Source organism: Grampus griseus (genome assembly GCF_964374135.1).
Source record: "Grampus griseus genome assembly, chromosome: 19".
Taxonomy (NCBI): Eukaryota; Metazoa; Chordata; class Mammalia; order Artiodactyla; family Delphinidae; genus Grampus; species Grampus griseus.
Genome location: NC_139013.1, coordinates 54,054,995 through 54,078,467, shown reverse-complemented (window position 1 = coordinate 54,078,467; position 23,473 = coordinate 54,054,995). Strand labels below are relative to the sequence as shown.

The 23,473-nt window shown below is 47.3% G+C and overlaps 1 protein-coding gene across 1 annotated transcript; it reads right to left on the bottom strand.

Moving 5' to 3' along the window:
- Positions 1-236: 236 nt before the first annotated feature.
- DNAAF1 (dynein axonemal assembly factor 1) lies at positions 237-23,300 on the bottom strand (the record flags this gene model as incomplete). The annotated part of the gene is made up of 11 exons (XM_082676593.1): positions 237-779; positions 1,662-1,718; positions 3,274-3,383; positions 7,474-7,764; positions 9,048-9,214; positions 14,604-14,725; positions 17,887-18,053; positions 18,197-18,418; positions 20,043-20,134; positions 20,586-20,721; positions 23,165-23,300. The coding sequence occupies 11 exons, from the start codon at positions 23,298-23,300 to the stop codon at positions 237-239; spliced, it is 2,043 nt and encodes a 680-aa protein (XP_082532719.1).
- Between the last annotated feature and the right edge of the window lie 173 nt (positions 23,301-23,473).

The following is a 23,473-nucleotide window of genomic DNA, read 5'->3' as shown; positions in this document are numbered from 1 at the left end:
GCTTCCCGGCCAGCAGCATCTCAGAGTCATTCATCCTGGTCCTGGGCCTGCATGTGGACGACCCACACCCTCCGGCCAGCTGTCACCCTCATTTTGTCCCATATTCCCAGCTGCGGTATCACCAGTCCCCTCCTTCCCTCAGCAGCCTTGGTCTGGAAGGGCCAAGGATGGGGAAGGTTGGGGAGGGGGTCAGTCTGGCAGCTCCTTGGCCCCGGCCGGCGACTTAGGAACATGCTCTAGCGATCTCCGTGGTCTCTGGAGAGGTCGTGAGTGACCCGCTCTGAGAACACGGGATTCCTAGGGCAAAGGCCCAGGTGGCCACCTGCTCTGGGTTTGGGTGGTCCACAGTCCATTTCCCCCTGAGAAGCTTTTGGCCCCTGTAGCCTTGAAAGTTGGGTGACAGTACCTGGAGGGGAGGCCAGAAGCAGGTCCCCATGCCTGTCCTCACTGCACGGGGCTGGCGCGGCTTCCCTTTTGCAGGCTGGGGGCCAGGGTGGTTGCCCTGAAGGCTCGTCATCGTCCAGCTCCTGAATCAGTGGGCGAGGGGCCTTGGTGTCTCTCCTGTGGGTTGCCAAGTCCCTCTCTGCTGCTGCTTTGAATATGCCTGTAAAGGGCATCTCCGTCTCGGCCTTCCTGGAGGTGTCCTTGGAGACTGCAAATATACTGGAAAGGGGGTCTGTGGATGCGTTTTCCAGCACTGGGAGTGAGGTGTAGTCTAGTTCAGGGTCACTGTCGTCACCCAGGCTCGAGATGGCTGTAATCTTTGGAAAGCACATCTTCTGTTAAAAGAAAAAATGTATTTGAACATTTCTGTTTCCACAATAGTCTCTAAAATGCACAATGCTAATTCGGCTTTTTTAATCTATCACACTGTGGGCCCGACGGAGCACAGCACTCGCTGCTTGAAAGTCGGGCCTCAGGATGGACACTCCTTGGCAGCCGTCTGTGAGCCCTGGAGGCCATGGTGAGCTCTGCAGCCAGGTCTCCACTCCTTCCGGTCCTTGTCAGGTCTCCGTGTGGCACAGCCCTCGCCCACTCTGTTCCTGCTGCACCAGCACCCTCCTGGGTCCCTGAATGGTTCATCTGTGAGCCTTGGCTTCTGACGGGCTCCACCTTCACCCGGCCACCTAGTCGTGCTTTGGAGGTCAGGCCCCCATGGAACTGTGGTCCCCTGTCTGTGTCCCTCCTTCGATGACGAGCTCCTGCCCTGAGATTACACCTTAGGCTTCCCTCTCCTTGGGGCTCCCGGGGCTGGCCCACACTGGCTCTCAGTACTGCCAGAGGGAGGAGGGTCGGGTCACCTTGGGAGAGGTCCCCATAGGGCCTTCTGTGCTCTCCTCCCTCCCTTCCCCCCTGCCCATGTGTCGCTGTGGTACAGACATTCACTGGATGAACATACGGATACATCAAAAGGATAGAAAAAATGTTCAGATAATTACGTACAGAACATGATTATTAAAAATCAGTGATAAAAGATCCGTTCAAAAAACCCGAAGTGGGTAGTTGTGAAACCTCAGAGAGGGGAGCAGCAGTAAACAGCCGCCTTTCCTTAGGTGAGGTGAGGAGGCTTCAGGCACAAAGGGCATGCAGCTTTCCCAGACACCTGGTCAGTGACAGGGCTGGAAGGGAAGGTGGGACTGGGGGGATGTGTGAGAGGTCACCTTGTGCTGGTCTCCCGGAGATCCGCCTGCATCCACGTCTTCCAAGTCAGGCAGGTCCTGGAAGAGAAAACGATCCCCGTCAGCAGGAGGGCACGCTCCCGACGCCCAGTCCATGGGACAGATGCGGCCGCACAGCCAACCAAGCCTGCGCTACATGCTCGGAGTGTGGAGGGGCCCGCGGCGTGACCCAGACCACTCAGGCCACGTGCACGCTCGAAACACACGCACAAGGCAACACCAGGTACCTGGATCTGATCAGTGAAAGAGATTTGCAAGGTGTGACATATTTCAGAAATTTCCACCTCTTTCTCCACTTCACTTTGGTGTTACCCCGTTCATCTGTGGGGAGACGTACCTCCTACACACAAATTTGTCTTAGGACTCTGTGGCATAAAACGAGTCTATTTTGGACCTCCCCCAAACTAGGGGGGGTTTGTGTTTTGTGTTGTGTATCGGGGTGTCTTCATCTAGAGCACCCCGTCCAGCGTGTGAGGCAGGCGCGGGCTGTGTTAGCTGTGTGGGCTCTGGAGCCACGCTGCCTGGCTGTGGAGCCTCGGGCAAGTTGCTTAACCTCTGTGTTGCTCAGTTTCCTCATCTGTAAAATGGGGATGACAACGGTACCTATGTCTTAGAGTTATTGGAAGGGTTAAATCAATCGATAACAAGATGTGTTTAAAATAGTGCCGGACAAAGAGGAAGGTCAGTACCAGCTTAGTGTTGGGGTCCTGTATACAGTCAGTTATCAAATGTTAGGGAAGAATTGCCCACTTTTGTTTTTGTCATTTGTATATGCAGGCCCAGAAAACCAGAAACCCACTCTGAATATTGGCTGTACTCAGTTGAACACTTGTTGAGCCACGTGAAATTGTGAGGTTGGGAATGAAACACCCGTGTAGGAGTTTATAGAAGAAGCGGGCGGGGGCGGGCGAAGCTGTGCACAGGCTTGAACAGAAGGAGCTCACTCGTGGGCAGAGGCGGGCCGTCCTCTGGGCGGGCAGGGTGTGAGGCTACAGGGTGGGGCGCCGGCCCCCACCCCTCGCCCCACCAAAGCACCGTTCCCGGGGGTCATGGCAAAGTGTGTACGTCCCCAGAGACCCATTCCTGTGGGCACAGCATGTCAGACTGTTACCAGAGCAGAAGGGCTTCAGGGAGGAGGGCCGTGCTCCGGGCCGTGATCAGTCCCAAGGTCAGGCGGCCCCTCACTGAACAAGCCCCAGGGGGCGGGCCGCTGGACAGTCAGGCCAGGAAGACGGGCAGCTGTCCACAGAGGGAGAGGCTCGCCAGACGGAGCTGCGCTCAGTGTAGCTTCCTCGGGGAAAACACGGCAGGAGCTTTGTAGATGTAGTTCAAGGGGACTCAGCCTGGGCCATCACTTCTCAGTCTTGAAGGGGCACAGGCACGGACGCCCCTGGGGGAGGGCTTATTAACTGCAGGTCCTGAGCAGTGGGTCTGGGGTGGGGCCCGGGGTTCCGCCTTCTGAGCAGCCCTCAGGGGAGACCATGCCTGCTGGCCCAAGGGCCACACTCTGGGCAGCGAGGATTTGGAAGTTTTGTGCCTGATCTGATACCGGCCGTACCGCAGATACTTCTCTGCAGATGCACCAATTACGTACATCGATGAAGAGCTTCTCCTTCGTCTCCAGTCTGATGGCTTCCAAATCTTCAGCTCCACAGAGCTCTGTACCTGATGCACTTTCAGTGGCCACCGTCTGGGGAGCTGATTCTAAGGAACAACAAAGAGTTATATTAATCTCGGAGTTAGTTTCATACATGGTGGACAGACAGGTCAACCTGAGGTTAAGGCGATTCCAAGAGGAAGGACAAAGCCCTCAGGTCCGAAAGCCTCCAGCCCCTGTGACAGGAGCTGCAAGAATCCCAGGTTAGGACAAGATTATGTCTGAAAGGAAAGGGAGACAGCCGCCCCCTTTCTGGAGCCTGGAGATGGAAGCACCAGCCAGGAATCTGTGAAGAATACGCAGGAACCTTGGAAAAGGCATGATTGATGGGCCAGGAGATGAAGAAAGAAAGGCCGTGGTGCCAAAGGCCAACTTTCACAGCCCCTCCTGCCGCACGAGCGTCAGGGAGACCTGTGAAGTCACCGCAGGGTTGCCTGTGGAACGTGGAGTCCAGACAGGGCTTGTCTTCCTCCCCCAGGGCCCTCCTATCCTGCCCTCTGCTTCCTCTCCAGACTCCGTGATTAAAGATGAATGGCCCCGCTCTGCTCACAACATGCTGGTCCGCTGTCCACCCTGAGGACTGGCTGTGCCCAGTTTGACTCGAGAGCCGCATTGGGGCACCCGTTTAGAATGAAACAAGGGGGACTTCCCTGGTGGCGCATTGGTTAAGAATCCACCTGCCAGTGCAGGGGACACGGGTTCAGTCCCTGGTCCGGGAAGATCCCACGTGTTGCAGAGCATCTAAGCCCATGCACCACAACTACTGACCCTGCTCTCTAGAGCCCGCGAGCCTCAGCTACTGAACCCGCATGCCACAACTACTGAAGCCCGTGCGCCTAGAGCCCGTGCTCCGTGACAAGAGAAGCCACCGCAATGAGAAGCCCGCGCACTGCAACGAAGAGTAGCCCCCGCTCGCCACAACTAGAGAAAGCCCGCGCGCAGCAATGAAGACCCAAAGCAGCCGAAAATAAATAAATAAAATAAAATAGGCAAAGTAGATAAATAGACGTTTAAAAAAAGAATGATATAAGGAAGTGGGCAGGGGCTTCCGGGGCTGCTGTGGACGATCCCAGGCCCACCTCCCAGGCCCGGTTTGTCGTGGTCTCTTCCACTTGGCTGTGCCCGTGGCTTCGCAGCTTCTAATTACGACAGTAGTCTGCTTCCCCTCCAACCAGCCCTTCCCCCGGACCCGTGTCCTGCTCGTGGCGCCGTGGCGTCCAGCTTCCCAGCCAGCAGAAGCTTCTAGTCCAGGCAGCTGCCGAGACCCTTTGTTTCCTAAAACCTACCTGCCTAGGCTTTGTGTGCCGGGAAAAGGCGAGGCAGGGAAGAGTAGTTGTTGGGTGTGTTCCTCACGTTGCCTCATGCGATCCACGGCAGAGACTGTTCCCACTTCGCAGGGGCTAGAACGGGCTCCGAGAGGTTTTGTGGCTTGCCTGAGGTGTCCCAGCTGGTTAAGGGGCTGGACTTGGGTTTGACCTCAGGGTGTCTAGAAAATTCGCTGCCTCGCCTGTTCACAGAGTGTTTTAGTGAAATGCGTGAGTCATCCTCTGTGCCGTTTTGGTGACCACTGGAAGGAAGCTAAGGCTCCCCTAGACAGAGTGTCATCAGATAGAGGTGGAAACGTGTGTCTCCGTGACGGTGTGCGCTCACATCACGTTTCCCCCGGTCCTGTTTAGACTCAGCGTCGGGATGGGGAGCTATTCAAGCCTCCGAGCCCTGACTCGGTCCCCAGGCCGCCTTCCCTGGCTCCTGACTCCATGATGAGAGAGGATGAGCCCAGGGAACGCAGCAAAGCTGCTCGTACCGTTTATCTCCTAATTTCCTGCATCCTTCACTAGGCCTCGTGACTTGTAAGGGAAGACTGTGCGCCATGCAAGAAAGGTAAATGGAAAAGTTATTTTTTAAAAACAGATGGCTTTTATATTTAGATTTGCTTTTCTTGGGGTTGAGTAACTTGCGTGGAAGAGGGACCTCCTTGTTCTGACAGCTCAGCTCCCCTCTTGGGACTCAGGACACCCAGAGGGTTTTAGCTCAGTAGGGAGGGGACTATGGGGGAGGGGTGGGCAGCAAAGGCCGTGAGGGCTTAAAAGCAGGGAGGATGGCAGTGAATCGAGGTGGAGACCAGCTTGGTCTGTGCGGGCAGATCTGGCTTCAGTTCTGCCCCACTATCACTCGCTCTGTGACGTGAAGCAGGTTACTTCACCTCTCTGAGCCCCAGTTGCCAACTCAGTAACATGGGTTACTAGTGAGAGCACCTGATCGTGGGATTTTGGGGAGGCTAAGCTGGAAGTCATGGCCTTGGCTGACACGTTAGATAAACATCTGGCTGCGTCTCCCTCTTCCGACCTGCCGCAGGTTGCCAGCTCCTCGTTAAATGTGCCCTTCGTTCAGGAAGGCAATTGATGGTTTCACTCATAGAAAACTCTGCTTCTAGGCTAGGTGCGGTTTCAAGGCAAAAAACTTACCGGAGGGGGAGTGAGGATGCAGGCAAAACCTTGTATCTGGGTCTCAGAATACACGTGCCAACACCTACATCAGTAGTTCAGAGGATGCTCTTTTCCCCGTGTGTTTAATACATGATTAGTGCCCCTTTTAAATAACTAACAAAACCTATAACATCGCCATCTGTGGGAAGCTTGAGGGAAAACGTGACCCTTGTCTAGTAGAAATTCTCTCCCAGAAACCAAGGAGTGACCAGGTCTTGGAGGGTCTACAATCCCATCCAGCAAAGTGGAGCCAGGAGCCACAGAAAGCAGGGCTTCAGTGCCTCCCAAGGGAAATTAAGACAAGTCACGCTTCTCACAGATGCCTTCCAGCCGCAGTCTCATGGCAAAGTCAGAAGAGGAGCGGCACAGCCACCCGGCAAGTGTGAGGAGGGCGGCAGAGGGACGGGTGGGGCATGTCCCCTCCCCGGGCCTATTCTCCCGGCGGCGGTGGCTGTTTAGATCCCACGCACTTTCCTGCTCCTTCCCTGCTCTCCGCCCACTGCTCCTGCCTCACCTGCTGGAACCCCTGGGGACTTCATGAGCTCCAGCATCCCAGATGGGGGCCAGGGCCATGGATGTCAGCACAGTCACAGGTCACCTCACTCCCTACACCACCCCTCCTTCCTAAGGTGCGTTTCTATTTCCCACAGACGTCTTGTTAAAGACTGTAGGCTACACGATACATTTTTCAGATGTTACTGAACAAAAGCGGGGTGGGTAGTAAATCCCAGTGAATAATGGAGCACTGATTGTTTGGGGGTATGGAGTGGCCAGTAAGGTTTTGAAAAGAATAATTAAAATAGAGCTCAGCTGAGTTAATCTTTGAGGACAGTCTGCCCTGCCATTATCTTCAGCTGGAAAGAGAATTCACCCATCTCTGGGGCCCTGGGGTGTGGCCTTTGCCCCCTCGGCAGTCTAGAGGCTAGGCTTACTTCGAGGTCTCTCCCAGACAGTGGGGGCCAGACGAGCTGACCTCCCCAGATGGACCTCAAATCCTGCTCAGGCTGGGAACAGAAGGTTCGGGTCCCCCAGGGCTGCACAGACACAGCAGTAATGGGCAGTGTCCAGGGCCGAGTCCTGGGTTTATCTGTTAGTCAGCAGGACCCCAGGAACTTGGCGAGAACCTGCTAGTGGGCTTCTGTTCTAGATCACCATCATCCACTGTGGTAGCTGTGGCCATGTGCCAGCAGTGTGGCCAGTACTCCTGAGGGGCTGGATTTTACATTTTATTTAATTGTATCTACTTTTAATTCATTTCAATTGAAAAAATGAAGCAGCCCCAAACAACTTGCTTCTTTTCATAGAGCTGCATTTCACCTTAACCATTCAAAAGTGAGCGTGTGAATTGAGATGTGCTATAAGTGGCATATACAGGCTGGATTTTGACGACTTAGTGTCAAAAGAGGGAAAGTATCTCATGAATAATTTTATGATGATATCAATTATTATATTTTAGATGTACTGGGTTAGATAAAATACAGTTAGCGTCTCACCCATTTCTTTGCACCTTGTTGAAGCTGATACTAGAAATGCAGTCCGGGCTCCCCTTGTGGTTCTAGATAACTCGCAGACTCAGCAGTCAGAAGTGGAAACCCGAGGCCCGCAGACGGGTGCTGGCCCATCTGCACCCCTGTTGTTCTCAACCACCTACCTTCCCAGGCAGCTCCGGGGCTCGGTGGCGGGGCCTTGGCAGGGAGCGCCGCTCCTGGCTCCCCGTCAGCATCCACAGGCAGCTCCTCCGGGAGACTCGACTCTTCTGACTTTTCTGGGAATAGCTCGTCCTTGGCCTCGAAGCTCTCCTTGACAAACAGCTCCGTCTTCTGCCACCTTTCTCTGTCCTCTTCAGGCGCTTCCTCCCCTTCCACAGTGGCACCCAAGTCCCTGGCACTGTCTGGCGCGAGCATCTCCCCTGAGCAGAAGTCCACAGTGAGCTGGGAACGTCCTGGGAGGACAAGGGGGACCTGCAGTGAACTTCCGGGATGGTCATCAGAGTGCTGTTTAGGTGCTAAATACACGGGCTGAAAGTCCACCAGGGGGATGCCTAGCGCATGCACTGCCAGCCCAGGACACAGCCACTAGAAAACTGTGCAGGGGGCTCTTAGGAGATGCAGGCTGAGGTATTTGGGGTTAAGGGCCAAGATGTCTGCCTTTGCTTTCAAATGGGTCAGCGGAACAGGAAAGACGGTGTGTGTGTGTGTGCCTGTGTGTGCCAAATATTAACAACCATCCGATCTAAACAGACAATTCAGCTGTTCATTTTAACTATTATTTAAGCTTTTCTTAAAACTTGAAAAATATCAAAATTAAAAGTTGGGAAAAGGGAAATAAAACCATGCTACAGGGGAACATCTATTTTATGGGACTGTACTATTATGCTGATTCAAAAGAGTAGGCAAAAAGCAATATAGCTATGCCAAGGGCTTCCCTGGTGGCACAGTGGTTAACAATCCACCTGCCAATGCAGGGGACATGGGTTCAAGCCCTGGTCTGGGAAGATCCCACATGCCGCAGAGCAACAAAGCCCATGCGCCACAGCTACTGAGCCTGCGCTCTAGAGCCTGTGAGCCACAACTACTGAGCCCACACACCACAACTATTGAGCCTGCGCGCCTAGAGCCCGTGCTCCGCAACAAGAGAAGCCACCGCAATGAGAAGTCAGTGCACTGCAAAGAAGAGTAGCCCCCGCACACCCACAACTAGAGAAAGCCTGCGTGCAGCAACGAAGACCCAATGTGGCCAAAAATAAATACGTTAAATAAATAAATTTATATATATAAAAAAGAAAGCAATAGAGCTATGCCATTTTTTTCTATTAAAAAAAATACATATGTTTTACATGCGTGGGGAAAAGCCAGGAAATACCCACACTGAATACTGAGTGGTTCTTGCTATGATACTGTTATTACTCTTGCCTTTCTATGTTTTCTATGTGTAGCATATTTACATGTTGTAATTAGGTGAAAAACACTAAATGTCATTTAAAAGCACACATAGAGACTCTGGCTCTTCTACTGGGTGTAAGAGGAGGAAGGGGGTTCCTACTTAATAAGGTGCCCTGAGCACCGTCCTTGAGGTCAAGGGCAGATGGATCTGCAGGTACGTGAACGAATGGTCCCCACCCCCCACCCCCCACCCCCCACCCCTGAGATGAAAAACTGTGGTTCAACAGCCCAGCTTTTTCATCTGAACGGAGCTCGGGGTCCTCCCTGTGTCTCAAGCACGCACCTTGCTCCTGGCTTGCTTTCTGCTGTTTCCTCTCCTCGGCCTGGCGCTTGATTGCGGCTAAGGCCTCAATGCTGTCTGTGATCTTCTTCCGCTCTCTGCTCTCCCACTGCTGTCTCTCCTCCTGCTCAGCTTTGTACCCTCCTCGTGCCCAGGCCTCTGCACAAGCTCTGTTTAGGAGTATTAAAAACAAAAAACAAAGAAACAAGAACACCCCAGAAATCGGGGAGGTTTGAATTGTCACAGGTTCAAAGTAAATCCAAAACATACACTATCTGACCAAACTTGCGCATCTTCCCCAAAATCAAACTAAAGGCACAGGACATATGACTGCAAGGATACGTATTAACACGTGCACATTTTTAATCTGTAAAGTCTAATGGTTTGCAAAGCCAGCTAGATACGAGGCCAAGAGCACAAGTGACAAAGAAAAAAATAGAGAAATTGGACTCCACCAAAGTTAAAAATGTGTGTCATGCAAAGAATACCATAAATAAAAGGCAACCCACAGAATGGGTATGCAAATCATATACCTGATCAGGGGGTTGTATCTCGAATATATAAAGACCTATTGCAACTCATTAATACAAAGATGACTTAAAAACGGGAAGAGGTTAAAAGAATGAGAAGGCAAACTGTACTGGGAGAAAATATCTGCAAGAAAGATAACTGAAACATGGCTTGTATCCAAAACATACAAAGAACTATTACAACTCAAAAATGAAAAAACACACATTTTAAAAAGTGGGCAAAAGAACTGGACACCTCACCAAAGAAGATAGGCAGGTGGCAAGTAAGCTCATCATCACAGGACATCAGGAAGTGCAAATTAAACCAATGAGATGCCACTTGACACTCAACAGAACGGCTAAAATCCAGAACACTGACAACACCAAATGCCGGGAAGGATGTGCAGCGACAGAAATGCTCCTTCATTGCTGGTGGGAATGCAAAATGGCGCAGCCCCATGGAAGACAGCTTGGCAATTACAAAGCAAACAATCTTACATATAATCCAGCAATCGTGCTCCTAAGTATTTACCCAAATGAGTTGAAAACAAATGTCCACACACAAAACCCTGCACACGAACATTGATAGCAGCACTGTTCACAACAGCCAAAAAGTGGAAGCAACCCAAATGTCCATCAACTGATAGATAAAGAAAATGTGGGCTGAGATAGCCTCATCCACCAGAGGGCGGACAGCAGAATCAAGAACTACAATTCTGCAGACTGTGGAATGCAAACCACATTCACAGAAAGACAAGATGAAAAGGCAGAGGGCTATGTACCAGATGAAGGAACAAGATAAAACCCCAGAAAAACAACTAAATGAAGTGGAGATAGGCAACCTTCCAGAAAAAGAATTCAGAAAAATGATAGTGAAGATGATCCAGGACCTCAGAAAAAGAATGGAGGCAAAGATCGAGAAGATGCGAGAAATGTTTAACAAAGACCTAGAAGAATTAAAGAACAAATACCTAGAATAATTAAAGAACAAACAGAGATGAACAATACAATAACTGAAATGAAAAATACAGTAGAAGGAATGAAGAGCAGAATAACTGAGGCAGGAGAATGGTTAAGTGACCTGGAAGACAGAATGGTGGAATTCACTGTCACAGAACACAATAAAGAAAAAAGAATGGAAATAAATGAAGACAGCCTAAGAGACCTCTGGGACAACATTAAACGCGCCAACCTTCACATTATAGGGGTCCCAGAAGGAGACGAGAGAGAGAGAAAGGACCCAAGAAAATACCTGAAGAGATTATAGTCGAAAACGGCCCTAACATGGGAAAGGAAATAGCCACCCAAGTCCAGGAAGTGCAGAGAGTCCCAGGCAGGATAAACCCAAGGAGAAACATACTGAGACACACAGTAATCAAACTGACAAAAACTAAAAACAAAGAAAAATTATTAAAAGCAACAAGGGAAAAATGACATTTAACATACAAGGGAACTCCCACAAGGTTAACAGCTGATTTCTCAGCAGAAACTCTACGAGCCAGAAGGGAGTGGCATGATATATTTAAAGTGATGAAAGGGAAGAACCTACAATCAAGATTACTCTACCCAGCAAGCATCTCATTCAGATTTGATGGAGAAATCAAAAACTTTACAGACAAGCAAAAGCTAAGAGAATTCAGCCCCACCAAACCAGCTCTACAACAAATGCTACAGGAACTTCTCTAAGTGGGAAACACAACAGAAGAACCTACAAAAACAACCCCAAAACAATTAAGAAAATGGTAATAGGAACCTACATATCGAAAATTACCTTAAATGTGAATGGATTAAATACTTCAACCAAAAGACACAGGCTTGCTGAATGATACAAAAACAAGACCCATATATATGCTGTTTACAGGAAACCCACTTCAGACCTAGGGACACATACAGACTGAAAATGAGGGGATGGAAAAAGATATTCCATGCAAATGGAAATCAAAAGAAGGCTGGAGTAGCAATACTCATTTCAGATAAGATAGACTTTAAAATAAAGAATGTTACAGGAGACAAGGAAGGACACTATATAATGATCAAGGGATCAGCCCAAGAAGAAGATATAACAATTATAAATATATATGCACCCAACATAGGAGCACCGCAATACATAAGGCAACTGCTAACAGCTTTAGAGAGGAAATCGAGAGTAACACACTAATAGTGGGGGACTTTAACACCTCACTTACACCAATGGACAGATCATCCTGACAGAAAATTAATAAGGAAACACAAGCTTTAAAAGACACAATAGACCAGATAGGTTTAATTGACATTTACAGGACATTCCATCGGAAAACAGCAGATCACACTTTCTTCTCAAGTGCACGCAGGACATTCTCCAGGATAGATCACATCTTGGGTCACAAATCAAGCCTCAGTAGAATTAAGAAAATTGAAATCATGTCAAGGATCTTTTCTGACCACAATGCTATGAGATTAGAAATGAATCACAGGGGAAAAATGTAAAAAATACAAACACATGGAGGCTAAACTATACGTTACTAAATACCCAAGAGATCACTGAAGAAATCAAAGAGGAAATCAAAAAATACCGAGAGACGGGGGCTTCCCTGGTGGCGCAGTGGTTGGGAGTCCGCCTGCCGATGCAGGGGACGCGGGTTTGTGCCCCCGTTCCGGGAAGATCCAACATGCCGCGGAGCGGCTGGGCTCGTGAGCCATGGCCGCTGAGCCTGCGCGTCCGGAGCCTGTGCTCCGCAATGGGGGAGGCCACAACAGTGAGAGGCCCACGTACCTCAAAAAAAAAAAGAAAAAATACCGAGAGACAAATGACAATGAAAATACGTGATCCGAAACCTATGGGATGCAGCAAAAGCAGTTCTAAGAGGGAAGTTTATACCAATACATGCCTACCTCAAGAAACAAGAAAAATCTCAAATAAACAATCTAACCTTACACCTAAAGGAACTAGAGAAGGAAGAACAAACAAAACCCAAAGTTACTAGAAGGAAAGAAATCATAAAGATCAGAACAGAAATAAATGAAATAGAAACAAAGAAAACAATAGCAAAGATCAATAAAACTAAAAGCTGGCTCTTTGAGAAGATAAACAAAATTGATAAACCATTAGCCAAGACTCATCAAGAAAAAGAGGGAGAGGACTCAAATCAATAAAATTAGAAATGAAAAAGGAGAAGTTACAACAGACACCGCAGAAACACAAAGCATCCTAAGAGACTACTGCAAGCAACTGTATGCCAATAAAATGGACAACCTGGAAGAAATGGACAAATTCTTAGAAAGGTATAACCTTCCAAGACTGAACCAGGAAGAAATAGAAAATATGAACAGACCAGTCACAAGTAATGAAATTGAAACTGTGATTCAAAATCTTCCAACAAACAAAAGTCCAGGACCACATTGTTTCACAGGTGAATTCTATCAAATATTTAGAGAAGAGCTAACACCCATCCTTCTGAAACTCTTCCAAAAAATTGCAGAGGAAGGAACACTCCCAAACTCATTCTATGAGGCCACCATCACCCTGATACCAAAACCAGACAAAGATACTACAAAAAAAGAAAATTGCAGACCAGTATCACTGATGAATATAGAGGCAAAAATCCTCAACAAAATACTAGCAAACAGAATCCAACAGCACATTAAAAGGATCATACACCATGATCAAGTGGGATTTATCCCAGGGATGCAAGGATTCTTCAATATATGCAAATCAATCAATGTGATACACCATATTAACAAATTGAAGAAGAAAAACTATGATCATCTCAATAGATGCAGAAAAAGCTTTTGACAAAATTCAACACCCATTTATGATAAAAACTCTCCAGAAAGTGGGCACAGAGGGAACGTACCTCAACATAATAAAGGCCATATACGACAAACCCACAGCAAACATTCTCGATGGTGAAAAACTGAAACCATTTCCTCTAAGATCAGGAACAAGACAAGGATGTCCACTCTCACCACTATTATTCAACATAGTTTTGGAAGTCCTAGCCATGGCAATCAGAGAAGAAAAAGAAATAAAAGGAATACAAATTGGAAAAGAAGAAGTAAAACTGTCACTCTTTGCAGATGACATGTTACTATACATAGAAAATCCTAAAGATGCCACCAGAAAACTACTGGAGCTAATCAATGAATTTGGTAAAGTAGCAGGATACAAAATTAATGCACAGAAATCTCTTGAATTCCTATATATTAATGATGAAAAATCTGAAAGAGAAATTAAGGAAACACTCCCATTTACCATTGCAACAAAAAGAATAAAATGCCTAGGAATAAACCTACCTAGGGAGACAAAAGCCCTGTATGCAGAAAACCGTAAGACACTGATGGAAGACATTAAAGATGATACCAACAGATGGAGACATATACCATGTTCTTGGATTGGAAGGATCAATATTGTGAAAATGACTATACTACCCAAAGTATACCCAAAGAGCACTACCCGTGCTCTGCAACAAGAGAAGACACTGCAATGAGAAGCCCACACACCGCAATGAAGAGTAGCCCCTGCTCACCGCAACTAGAGAAAGCCCGCACGCAGCAACAAAGACCCAATGCAGCCAAAAAATAAATAAATAAATGAATAAAAATTAAATAAATAAATAAAGCGAGGTACCACCTTCACTCATCAATTGGCCTGGCAAAGGTTTTGTTTTGTTTTTTTACATGGCTGTGTCTAGGGAAGTTATAAGTTGATACAAACATTCTAGAAAACAATTAGAAAATATTTAAAAACACCTTTTAAAAGTCTCAAACCACAGTCTTTATCTTTAATCCAATAATACAACTCAGGGTTCCATCCTAAGGAAATAACCGGCCATGAGATCAGAGACTTATATAGAAGGATAATTATCAAAGGATTATGAAAAATCTATGAATAAGTGCTCAAAAACAGGGAATTTCCTATTAAAAACAATCATGTAAGCCATTAAACCTATTTCACTGAAATATTTAATGATGTGTGGAAATGCTCAAAAATCAGAAAATTTTAAAAGTTTAATATTGAGTATGCTCAACTATTACCTATTAAGTATGATCAAAAGGCTTTTTGTTTCCTTACCTGTCCTTTGGAAAAACTGGTCTGTCATCCAGATATGTTAAATGTTTTAGTCGAACAGTGACTGTCCGTCGATAATTAGGGATGTTCCTAATCACTGGGTTTCCCATCAAATTCAGTACACGCTGGAAGCACACAGGCAGAACCACATTAATCACTGAAAAATGGATGCGATTAAAACATTTAATATGTGCAGTGCTCTGAAAATAAATAAATAAACAGGGAGTGTTTACATCAAATCACGAAGACGATATCAGAGAAGGCAGAGGCTTTCGTCGTTTCTGTGCCATCAGAACTGTCCCGAGAACTGGGCAGCCCTTTCTTCTATTACACTTGAACTTCAGGTCCTAAATCTCATTGTCCTTCCAAAACAATACTGGAAAACACTTCCTGAGGCCTTTACCCGAGGGCAGTGATTGCATTAGTTTTGCTGGCCCACTCTTTTACTGAAATTAATCTCCAATTGATCATTTTCTGTCCTTCCCAGCCAGGACCCATTTTAAGAAAATGTACACAGCAGCTAGACAGATAAGAAGTGGTGACTGAGGGCATAGGATGCAAAGTGCCTGCTTATCTACTGCCAAGCTTATAGGTCTTCTGGATGTCAAGTCGGGACCAGGAAAGGGAAAGCGACACAGCAGTGCCAGTGCGCCGTCCCCACCCCTCTTTAAATACTGTCACCTCCCCTCCTGCCGATGAAACTCAAGAAGGTGAATGGTCAAGGTGACATGTGGGTGAAACATTTAACATCAGTTTGCCTGAACTGGTGAAATGTTTTTCATATCCAAAGTGATTTTTCTTGTTCAGGAAAATAAATATACTGGTTCAAGTGACCTGTTCTGTGGGGCTGAGTCGGGGGAGCGATGTGCCCCAGGGGCAGGGACTAAAGGGCTGCGTGTGTAGGGAGAATGTAAAAGCCATCACAAAACAACCACGAGGCTGACTGTTCTTGTTATGGGTTGAATTGCTTCCCCCCAGCAAACTCATATGCTAAAGTCCTAACCCCCAGCGCCTCAGAATGTGACTGTATTTGGAGACAGTCTTTGAAGAGGTGATTAAGATTAAATGATGTCATTAGGGTGGGGCATGATCCAATAGGTCCTTGTAAGAAGAGATTAGGACACAGAGACACACACCGAGAAGGCCATATGAGGACCCAGGGAGAAGATGGCCACCTACATGCCAAGGAGAGAGGCCTCAGGAGAAACCAACCCTGCTGACACCTTGACCTCGGACTTCTAGCCTCCAGAATCATGAGAAAATAAATTTCTGTTGTTTAAGCCACTCAGTCTGGTACTTTGTTACGGCAGCCAGGCCAAAAAATGGTATCATGATACAGCTTTATATTATCACCATATACTGGTGATGATATAAATTCTAAATTAGTCTTTGGTGACAGTCTGCTCTACAGATTGGTTTTTTGGGGGTTTTTTTTTGTTTTTTTTTTGTGGTACGCGGGCCTCTCACTGCTGTGGCCTCTCCCGTTGCGGAGCACAGGCTGTGGACGCGCAGGCTCAGTGGCCATGGCTCACGGGCCCAGCCGCTCCGTGGCATGTGGGATCTTCCCGGACCGGGGCACGAACCCGTGTCCCCCGCATTGGCAGGCGGACTCTCAACCACTGCGCCACCAGGGAAGCCCTACAGATTGTTCTTGAACTATGATTTGCTTACTGTTTTTCTTTAAATGGACTTACTTTTTCTTTCTTATCCATACCCTAAGCAGTAAACAGTGAACTCAAGTTTTTTGTGTGCTATTTGGAATATTTTTTCCTAGTTCACATGACAACACATATACACTAAAAAGCAAGGAAGTCATCAAAGGCTGCTGGAGTGGAGTCCAATGGACACAGGAGCTGCCTGGAGGGGTTGCCACAGGCCAGAAGATGGGACCAGTCAATCACCCCAAATTAGAATGACAGCAAGGGTTAAGTCATATCAAATACTGTATCTATAAATCTTTGTGTTCACGATGATAACGTGAACCTTTAGAATTTCAACCTCATTGTCACCTTTAGAGGTTCCTACGTTCTTGACTCATTTCTCTGAAAAGGAATACATAAAAAGAAAAAGAAAACAAGCATTTATCCTAGCTTTTTCTTTCTTTTTAAAAAAAATTTATTTATTTGGTTGCACTGGGTCTTAGTTGTGGCAGGTGGCTGTGGCTCACAGGCTCCTTAGTTGCAGCTCACTGGCTCCTTAGCTGTGGCATGTGAACTCTTAGTTGCGGCATGCATGTGGGATCCAGTTCCCTGACCAGGGATCGAACCCAGGCCCCCTGCATTGGGAGCACGGAGTCTTACCCACTGCGCCACCAGGGAAGTCCCTATCCCAGCCTTTTCTATATGGACTTTATATTAGGGAGGCATGAATGGATGAGCAAAACTGCTCTTTGTGGAAGCATTCCAGCTAATAGGTGCAGAAGGAATAAGAGACTTAGAATACGGTCACTGTGTGACCCCTAATGAAATCACACATGGAGGCAACATGCTTCGGGAGCTGCAGAAACGATCAGGGGAAGGGGGTGAGGGACTTCATGAAGGCTGGATCTGGTTGCCAGCAGCCAAACCCACGAATCAAGCTGAAAGTTACAAAACGAGAGGCGACCAGACTTACAGGTGCCCTGACTGATGCAACAGCAAACCTCAAAGTTAGATTCTGAGCCTATATCTGATCAGGTCTCTGGCTCCACCATCATTTTACAAGAGATACTGGGGACAGCAGAACACGTTAAACCACACCATGAGGATGCAGTCAGCTGAATCCAGGATGTGGCTGACAACCAGAGGAGGGACCCGGTTTCTTCTACAGATTTATGGTGTGTGTGTGTGTGTGTGTGTGTGTGTGTGTGTGTGAACAGCCAAGGGGAGACTGTGATAGATCAAGAGATTTGAGAGATGCGTAATCCAAACGTGATGTGTGGATCTGGTTTGGATTTGCAAAACCCAACAGTCAAAGCACATTTTTGAGACAAATGGGGAACACTGAATATGGACTGGTTATTAACTGTCCTTCTGGTAATATTTTAGATATAATAATAGTATTGTCATGATGCTTTTAAAAAGTCCTTATCTGTCAAGAATACACACTGAAATATTTGTGGGTGAAACGATACAGCATCTGGCATTGAAAACACTCCAGCTAAAAATACAGAGAGGAAAAAAAAGTGTGATGGGTGTGAAGAAAGCAGGGAGAAAGGAAGGGGGAAGGGAGGGAGGGGAAAGAGAAAAGAGATCTGCTGTCTACAGAACACAAGATAACGCAAGTTGTGTGCGTGTGTGTGTTTTACCAGGTTGGGCATGCTCTCGAGAATGCTCAGGATCTCTGGGTCACTCAGCTGGTTGTGGGAAAGGTCAAGGACACAGAGTTTCAAACATTCCTTGAGATGCTGAACGTCTTCCACGGTCTCTAAGTGGTTGTGGGCCATCTGGAGCGTGTTGAGGACCGGCAGGCAGGCTGGAAGGGGAGGTCAGCAGAAGTAAGCGACACGGGTGGAAAAGAATGTTAAGAACCTCCGCTAGGAAACGGTGGTGGACGCGGGGGCCTAGAGGACGCCCCACCCTGCCCTGCCCCGCCCCGCCACGTCAGGGCCTTCTTACAGAGGTTTTCAATGCTCTTGATGTAATTGTTGCTGATGTTGAGAGCATCCAGTTTCTGCAGAGGTTCTAGGTTCTCGATCTTATGGAGCAAGTTCACTTGCAAGAAGAGGCATCGCAGTTCCGTTTGGGCCTCTAGGTTCTCGATTTTCTGTATTCCGTTGCACTCCAGCCAGAGACAACGCAGCCCTGTGTACTCTTCCAAGTTCTCGATGCGGTCAAAGCCTAGTGGGGAGGAAGGGGGAGTTGGTTAAGCTTCTACACACTCAGAGGCACAGGGGTCACCCTCTTTTCTGCCTATCTGCCCAGCATCCACATGTCCTTCCTCAGTTACACCACTGCCTCTTTGGAGGGACATCCCTGTCCTGATACTACCCCATGGCTCTCTGCAGGGAGCTGGTCACGCTTAGCCGAGTGGAGCCAACCTTCATGAATCCCGGGGAGCTTTGCTCGCTCCATTGGAAAGAGGTAACTTTCTGCTAGAATTGCCAGCCTGGAAGGGTGGAGCCTAACACTGAAGGAGCCACCTTCCCTTCTCGCCTGGGAGTGGGGAGAAGTGAGGGGTGACCTGCCTGAAATGAATGAGCACAAGGGAAAGCAGGGCCAAGGAAAGGGGAGAAACAGCCTCGTGAAGAGATGCGGTGAGCACCAGGATGGATCCAGCTGTGCCTGAAGCCAGTCCAAACTTCGGGTCTGGTTTGACGGTATTTTTCAGTTTTATGAGCCACATTTAAGGTGAGGAGAACAAACATTTTTGTTTCCTTGAGTGACTCATTATAGATTTGTAATTCACAGTGCACCTGCTATTACCAAAACTTTTTCAAAGTCATTTGTTTTGTTGCCTGAAAAGTTTTAACCAAAAGTTTTTATTAAAAAAGGGTAATAGCAACGATGAGGCAGAACCACCCAGCTAAGTCATTCCCAGATTCCTGACCCTCAGAAACAGTATCAAATAATGATAATTTTTTAAGTTGGTAAGTTTGGGGGTAATTTGTTAGGCAGCAGTAGATAATATAGGTATATCTCTCTCCTAATTCTTCTCTCTGATTCTTTCTACTTGGTCTAACCCACTGGGTCTTCTTCTTCTTCCCACCTCTTAAATATTGGTCCTCTGGGGTCTGCCCTCCTAAGTCATCTCATCACTGTTACACCAAGATATTGGGTGGAGGATTTTGGAGGGGGCAACGTGGAGGTGAGGAGACCAGTTAGGGGTCGTTGCACACCTTTAGAGTAGTTGTGCAGCTGGAGCCCTCCGTGAATCTCCCAGGCACAGCGTGAACCTTCTCACAGTGGCCGCCCTGTCCCCCAAGACACCAAAAGCATCTTTACCATATCCGTCTCTGTATCTTCAGCACTTGCCAGGCACACAGAAGGCTCTCAGTAAACATTTACTGAACAAATGAACATAAAGATGGTCTGATGAAGCAGGGTGGCCATCCCAAGTTCAGCACGAGGTTGGGAGTTCTCACTCTGGTTCCTCATTGCTAGAATAGCCCTGTCTATGAACCTGAACTTAAGTTTATGTGTGATACTGGACACCGACACAGTCCTTCACAATGTAACCCTCCCAAGCCCAAAGTATTTACAAGTAGCTACTGGCTCGAAAAAGTATGAGTCCTTTAGCAAATATAAATAAAAGATACCAATGTGTTTCCCTTGAACCCGTATTAACTCCAGTCATGTAAGACTTTTTCTTCAAAGAAATATTGCTTTTCCATGCATCTCCACTAAACTCTGAAATTTCTACTTAAATATAAGTTAAGAACACCAGATGATCCCTGCAAGTAATTCTTAACACCACTAGAGTCTTTCCACCTGACATGAGGTCGCGCCTCCACCAGACGCTTACCTTTATAGTGTAAGTACAGCGTATCGTTCAGCGCTGGGGTGATATAAAGCTTGTGCTGCTTGCATAGTTTTCGCAGAAAATTTTTAGTCATTCTGTGGAATGAAAAACATGAACAAGAAAGTTATTTCAATTTGTCAGCTGTAAAATATATCCCATAAATTCTTTGCCACACCCATTCCGTCCACAAATTCCAGAATATTCTATATGCCCGATGACTTTGTTTATAGCTTTCAGGGCCTCATCCAGTATTGTGACTTTCGGCCTTCTCAAAAACTGCAAAGTGTGTTCTAATAGAAATACCTTTGTGTCATCAAGAACTACTAATGTTTCTCTCTCTCCAGGTCCAGCATTCAAGTTGTATAGATTGTGGTTAGTTAAGCCACAGAGCGACGCCCTCCTGCCTCTGCCACTAATCCTCAGACGTGGGGCCGACTATTTAATCTCTGTGAGCCTCAACTTCCTTATCTGGACAAAGGGGTGATTGTAACATCCACCTTAGTGGGTAAACGCGTCGTGCTGAGTGGCAAGAGCACACCCACGTACCTGGGGCCACGATCCTCTTTGTCATCTCTTTGCTGTGCTAAGTGACCCTCTGACCAGCTATCACCACTGTGTTTCTGCTCGCTGAGGTAGGAAGTGTCCGAAGGACCTACGCATGTTTCCTTCGGGTCACTAATTTCTGTAAAATAAAGAGATTGGTTCTATAGAGATCGAGAAATGTATAAAAAATGTCCCCCAATTTCAACTTGATGAATAACTGTCTGCTTTTAGCATGGAACTGGTACTCTTTAAATGTATCACAGTGATTTTTAAAGCACTGATAAGGACTATGAAAATTTCACTTCTAGGCAGATCTTTGATGAAACCTCTTGTACAGCTGGACACGGAGACGTGTGCGAAGATATTCACTTCTGCATTACTTGTAACAGCCAAAACCTATTAATGCAAATGTCCATCCATAGGGACTGGTTAAATAAAGCAACAGATTATTATTCTGCCTTGGAATAGAATGCACTGGAGCTATGTCAATCAACATGGATAATTCTCAGAAACACATATGGAGTGAAAAAAGCAAGTTTCGTAATAAGCACAGGATATCATTTACATAAATCAAACCCACACAAACCTATGCTATGCATTGTTTAAGGACACATTTTAGATAGACAGATAGATAGGTAGATAGATAGGATAGGAAGAGAGAGAGACAGATGAGATTGAAAGAACCCACACAAAATTCTGGAGGTGGGGAGAAGGGAATGGGGCTAGGAGTAGAGGTGGGGTAAGGCAAAAAACATCAAATTTATCTGAAATGCTTTATTTCTTTAAAAAAAGACTTGAGGGGGCTTCCCTGGTGGCGCAGTGATAGAGAGTCCGTCTGCCGATGCAGGGGACATGGGTTCGTGCCCCGGTCCGGGAAGATCCCACATGCCACGGAGCGGCTGGGCCCGTGAGCCATGGCCGCTGAGCCTGCGCGTCCGGAGCCTGTGCTCCGCAACGGGAGAGGCCGCAGCAGTGAGAGGCCCGTGTACCGCAAAAAAAAAAAAAAAAAAAAAAAAAGACTTGAGGTACATATGATTAAAATGCTAATCATTTTCAATTCTTGGTGGTGATACATGGGTGTTTGTTATAATGTCCTCTGTTCTTTTAAAAAAGTTCTCCAAACAGGAGGGAGGAGCAAGATAGAGGTAGGGGATTAAGAAATATAAACTACCATCTATAAAATAAATAAGCTACAAGGGTGTATTGTACAGCAAAGGGAATACAGCCAATATTTTATAGTAACTGTAAATGGAATATAATCTATAAAAATTTTGACTCATTACGTTGTACACCTAAACTAATATTATAAGTCAACTATACTTCAATTTAAAAAAAGCTCTCAAAAAACACACAAGAAGAAACAAAAATTATGGGAATATCTTTGGTAGAAAGAAAATGAACACGCTCAAATGCACTTATTTTTTTTTAAAGGTCAATTAAAATTGGCTGATTCAAATGCACTTGATCTTAAGGGCTGTTTGCTGCTGCTCTCTGGGTGTCCCTGTGGACTACCGAATGAGATTAAACACTCCGTGTATGGGACTGTATCTTATAATTTCCTATTTCCCACTGCATATACTGCCTAGCCACAAGAGGCACCAGATAAAGGTTTGCGGAATAAAGACTAGGTGCTCAATATACATAATAATTGATTGGTTATATTAATAACAAGAACTGCTATTTATTACTGGCCCAATGTATGCCAGACACTCTAATTATAACTATCTCGCTTGCAAAAGAGGAGACTGCCCTATAGAGAGCTTAAGCTCTGGGCAAACAGCCATAAAACCGGCAAGTTGCAGAACGGTAGCGTGAACCCAGCAGGAGTGGCTTCAAACCTGTGTCTGTGCACAGAGCAACATGGCTTCCCTACAGCAACTCTTACAGGGCTTGCCTGGACAGTCAATGCTCACGATATATTTGTTGGCTGGGTTCAAAACATGAGACACAAATCAAGTAGTTTCTTTACCAGCTCCTAAAAAGTTTCCCTTACAGTCCAAGCCAAGCAGGAGGGGAGGCTGTTTTCTAAGCCCATTCCGGAAAACTTTGGTGAGGAGTCACCTCAGAAGAACCAGCTCGTCATTCACTCTGTCTACCACAGATCAGACACTGGACCGGACACTGCCAGTTCAATCAGGATGTCCTGCCCTGACATAGCTTGCCATCTAGAGGGGGAGAGAGCCTTTGATCTTGCATGGTGACGGCAATAAAGGGAAACATTCAAAACATTAAAAAGTTGGGCGGTGGGGAGAATGGTGTGTTCAGTGAGGGCTTGGGCTCTGGAGTCAGACTGTCCAGGCGTGAGTCTGTTCTGTCATTGACTGGCTGAGGGTAATCTGTTTGGAGAAAGTTCTATAACCTCTTTAAGTTCCAGGTTCCTCATCTGTATGAAACGGGGAGAGGAGTGCCTACCGCAGAGGGAGGGTGTATGGCTCGAATGCAGTGAGCGCACGGCACGCATCGTTTAGTAAGTGTCGGCCGCCATTATTATTATTACTATTACTGCTGGCTGTGAAGACTAGGGGTGTGGTGCTGGGCGCAGGCCGTCGCCCCCCTCGCCTCCCTGGGGCGGCTGTCTGCACCTTCCTTGCGGCCCCCTTGGCCTGCGTTCCCGTGGTCACCCGCCGACTCCTCCACGGCTGGCTCCAAGCCCGGCTCCCGCGCGCAGTCCTGTTCCGCTCCCCCGTCCGCCACGGGCTCCGAGGCCTCGCGGTTCATGTTTATTCCTGAAACACTGAACACCCCGTAGCAGTGGGGAAGCCCGGTTGTGTGGGATCACTACGTGCCCCAGCCCGCCAGGGCACTCTGCGTCTGCGTGTGCGTCGTTGGCAGGCATACGCTTCCCTGGTCCCCACGGCAACCACTGCGCACGCGCACTCGGGAGGCCGGGG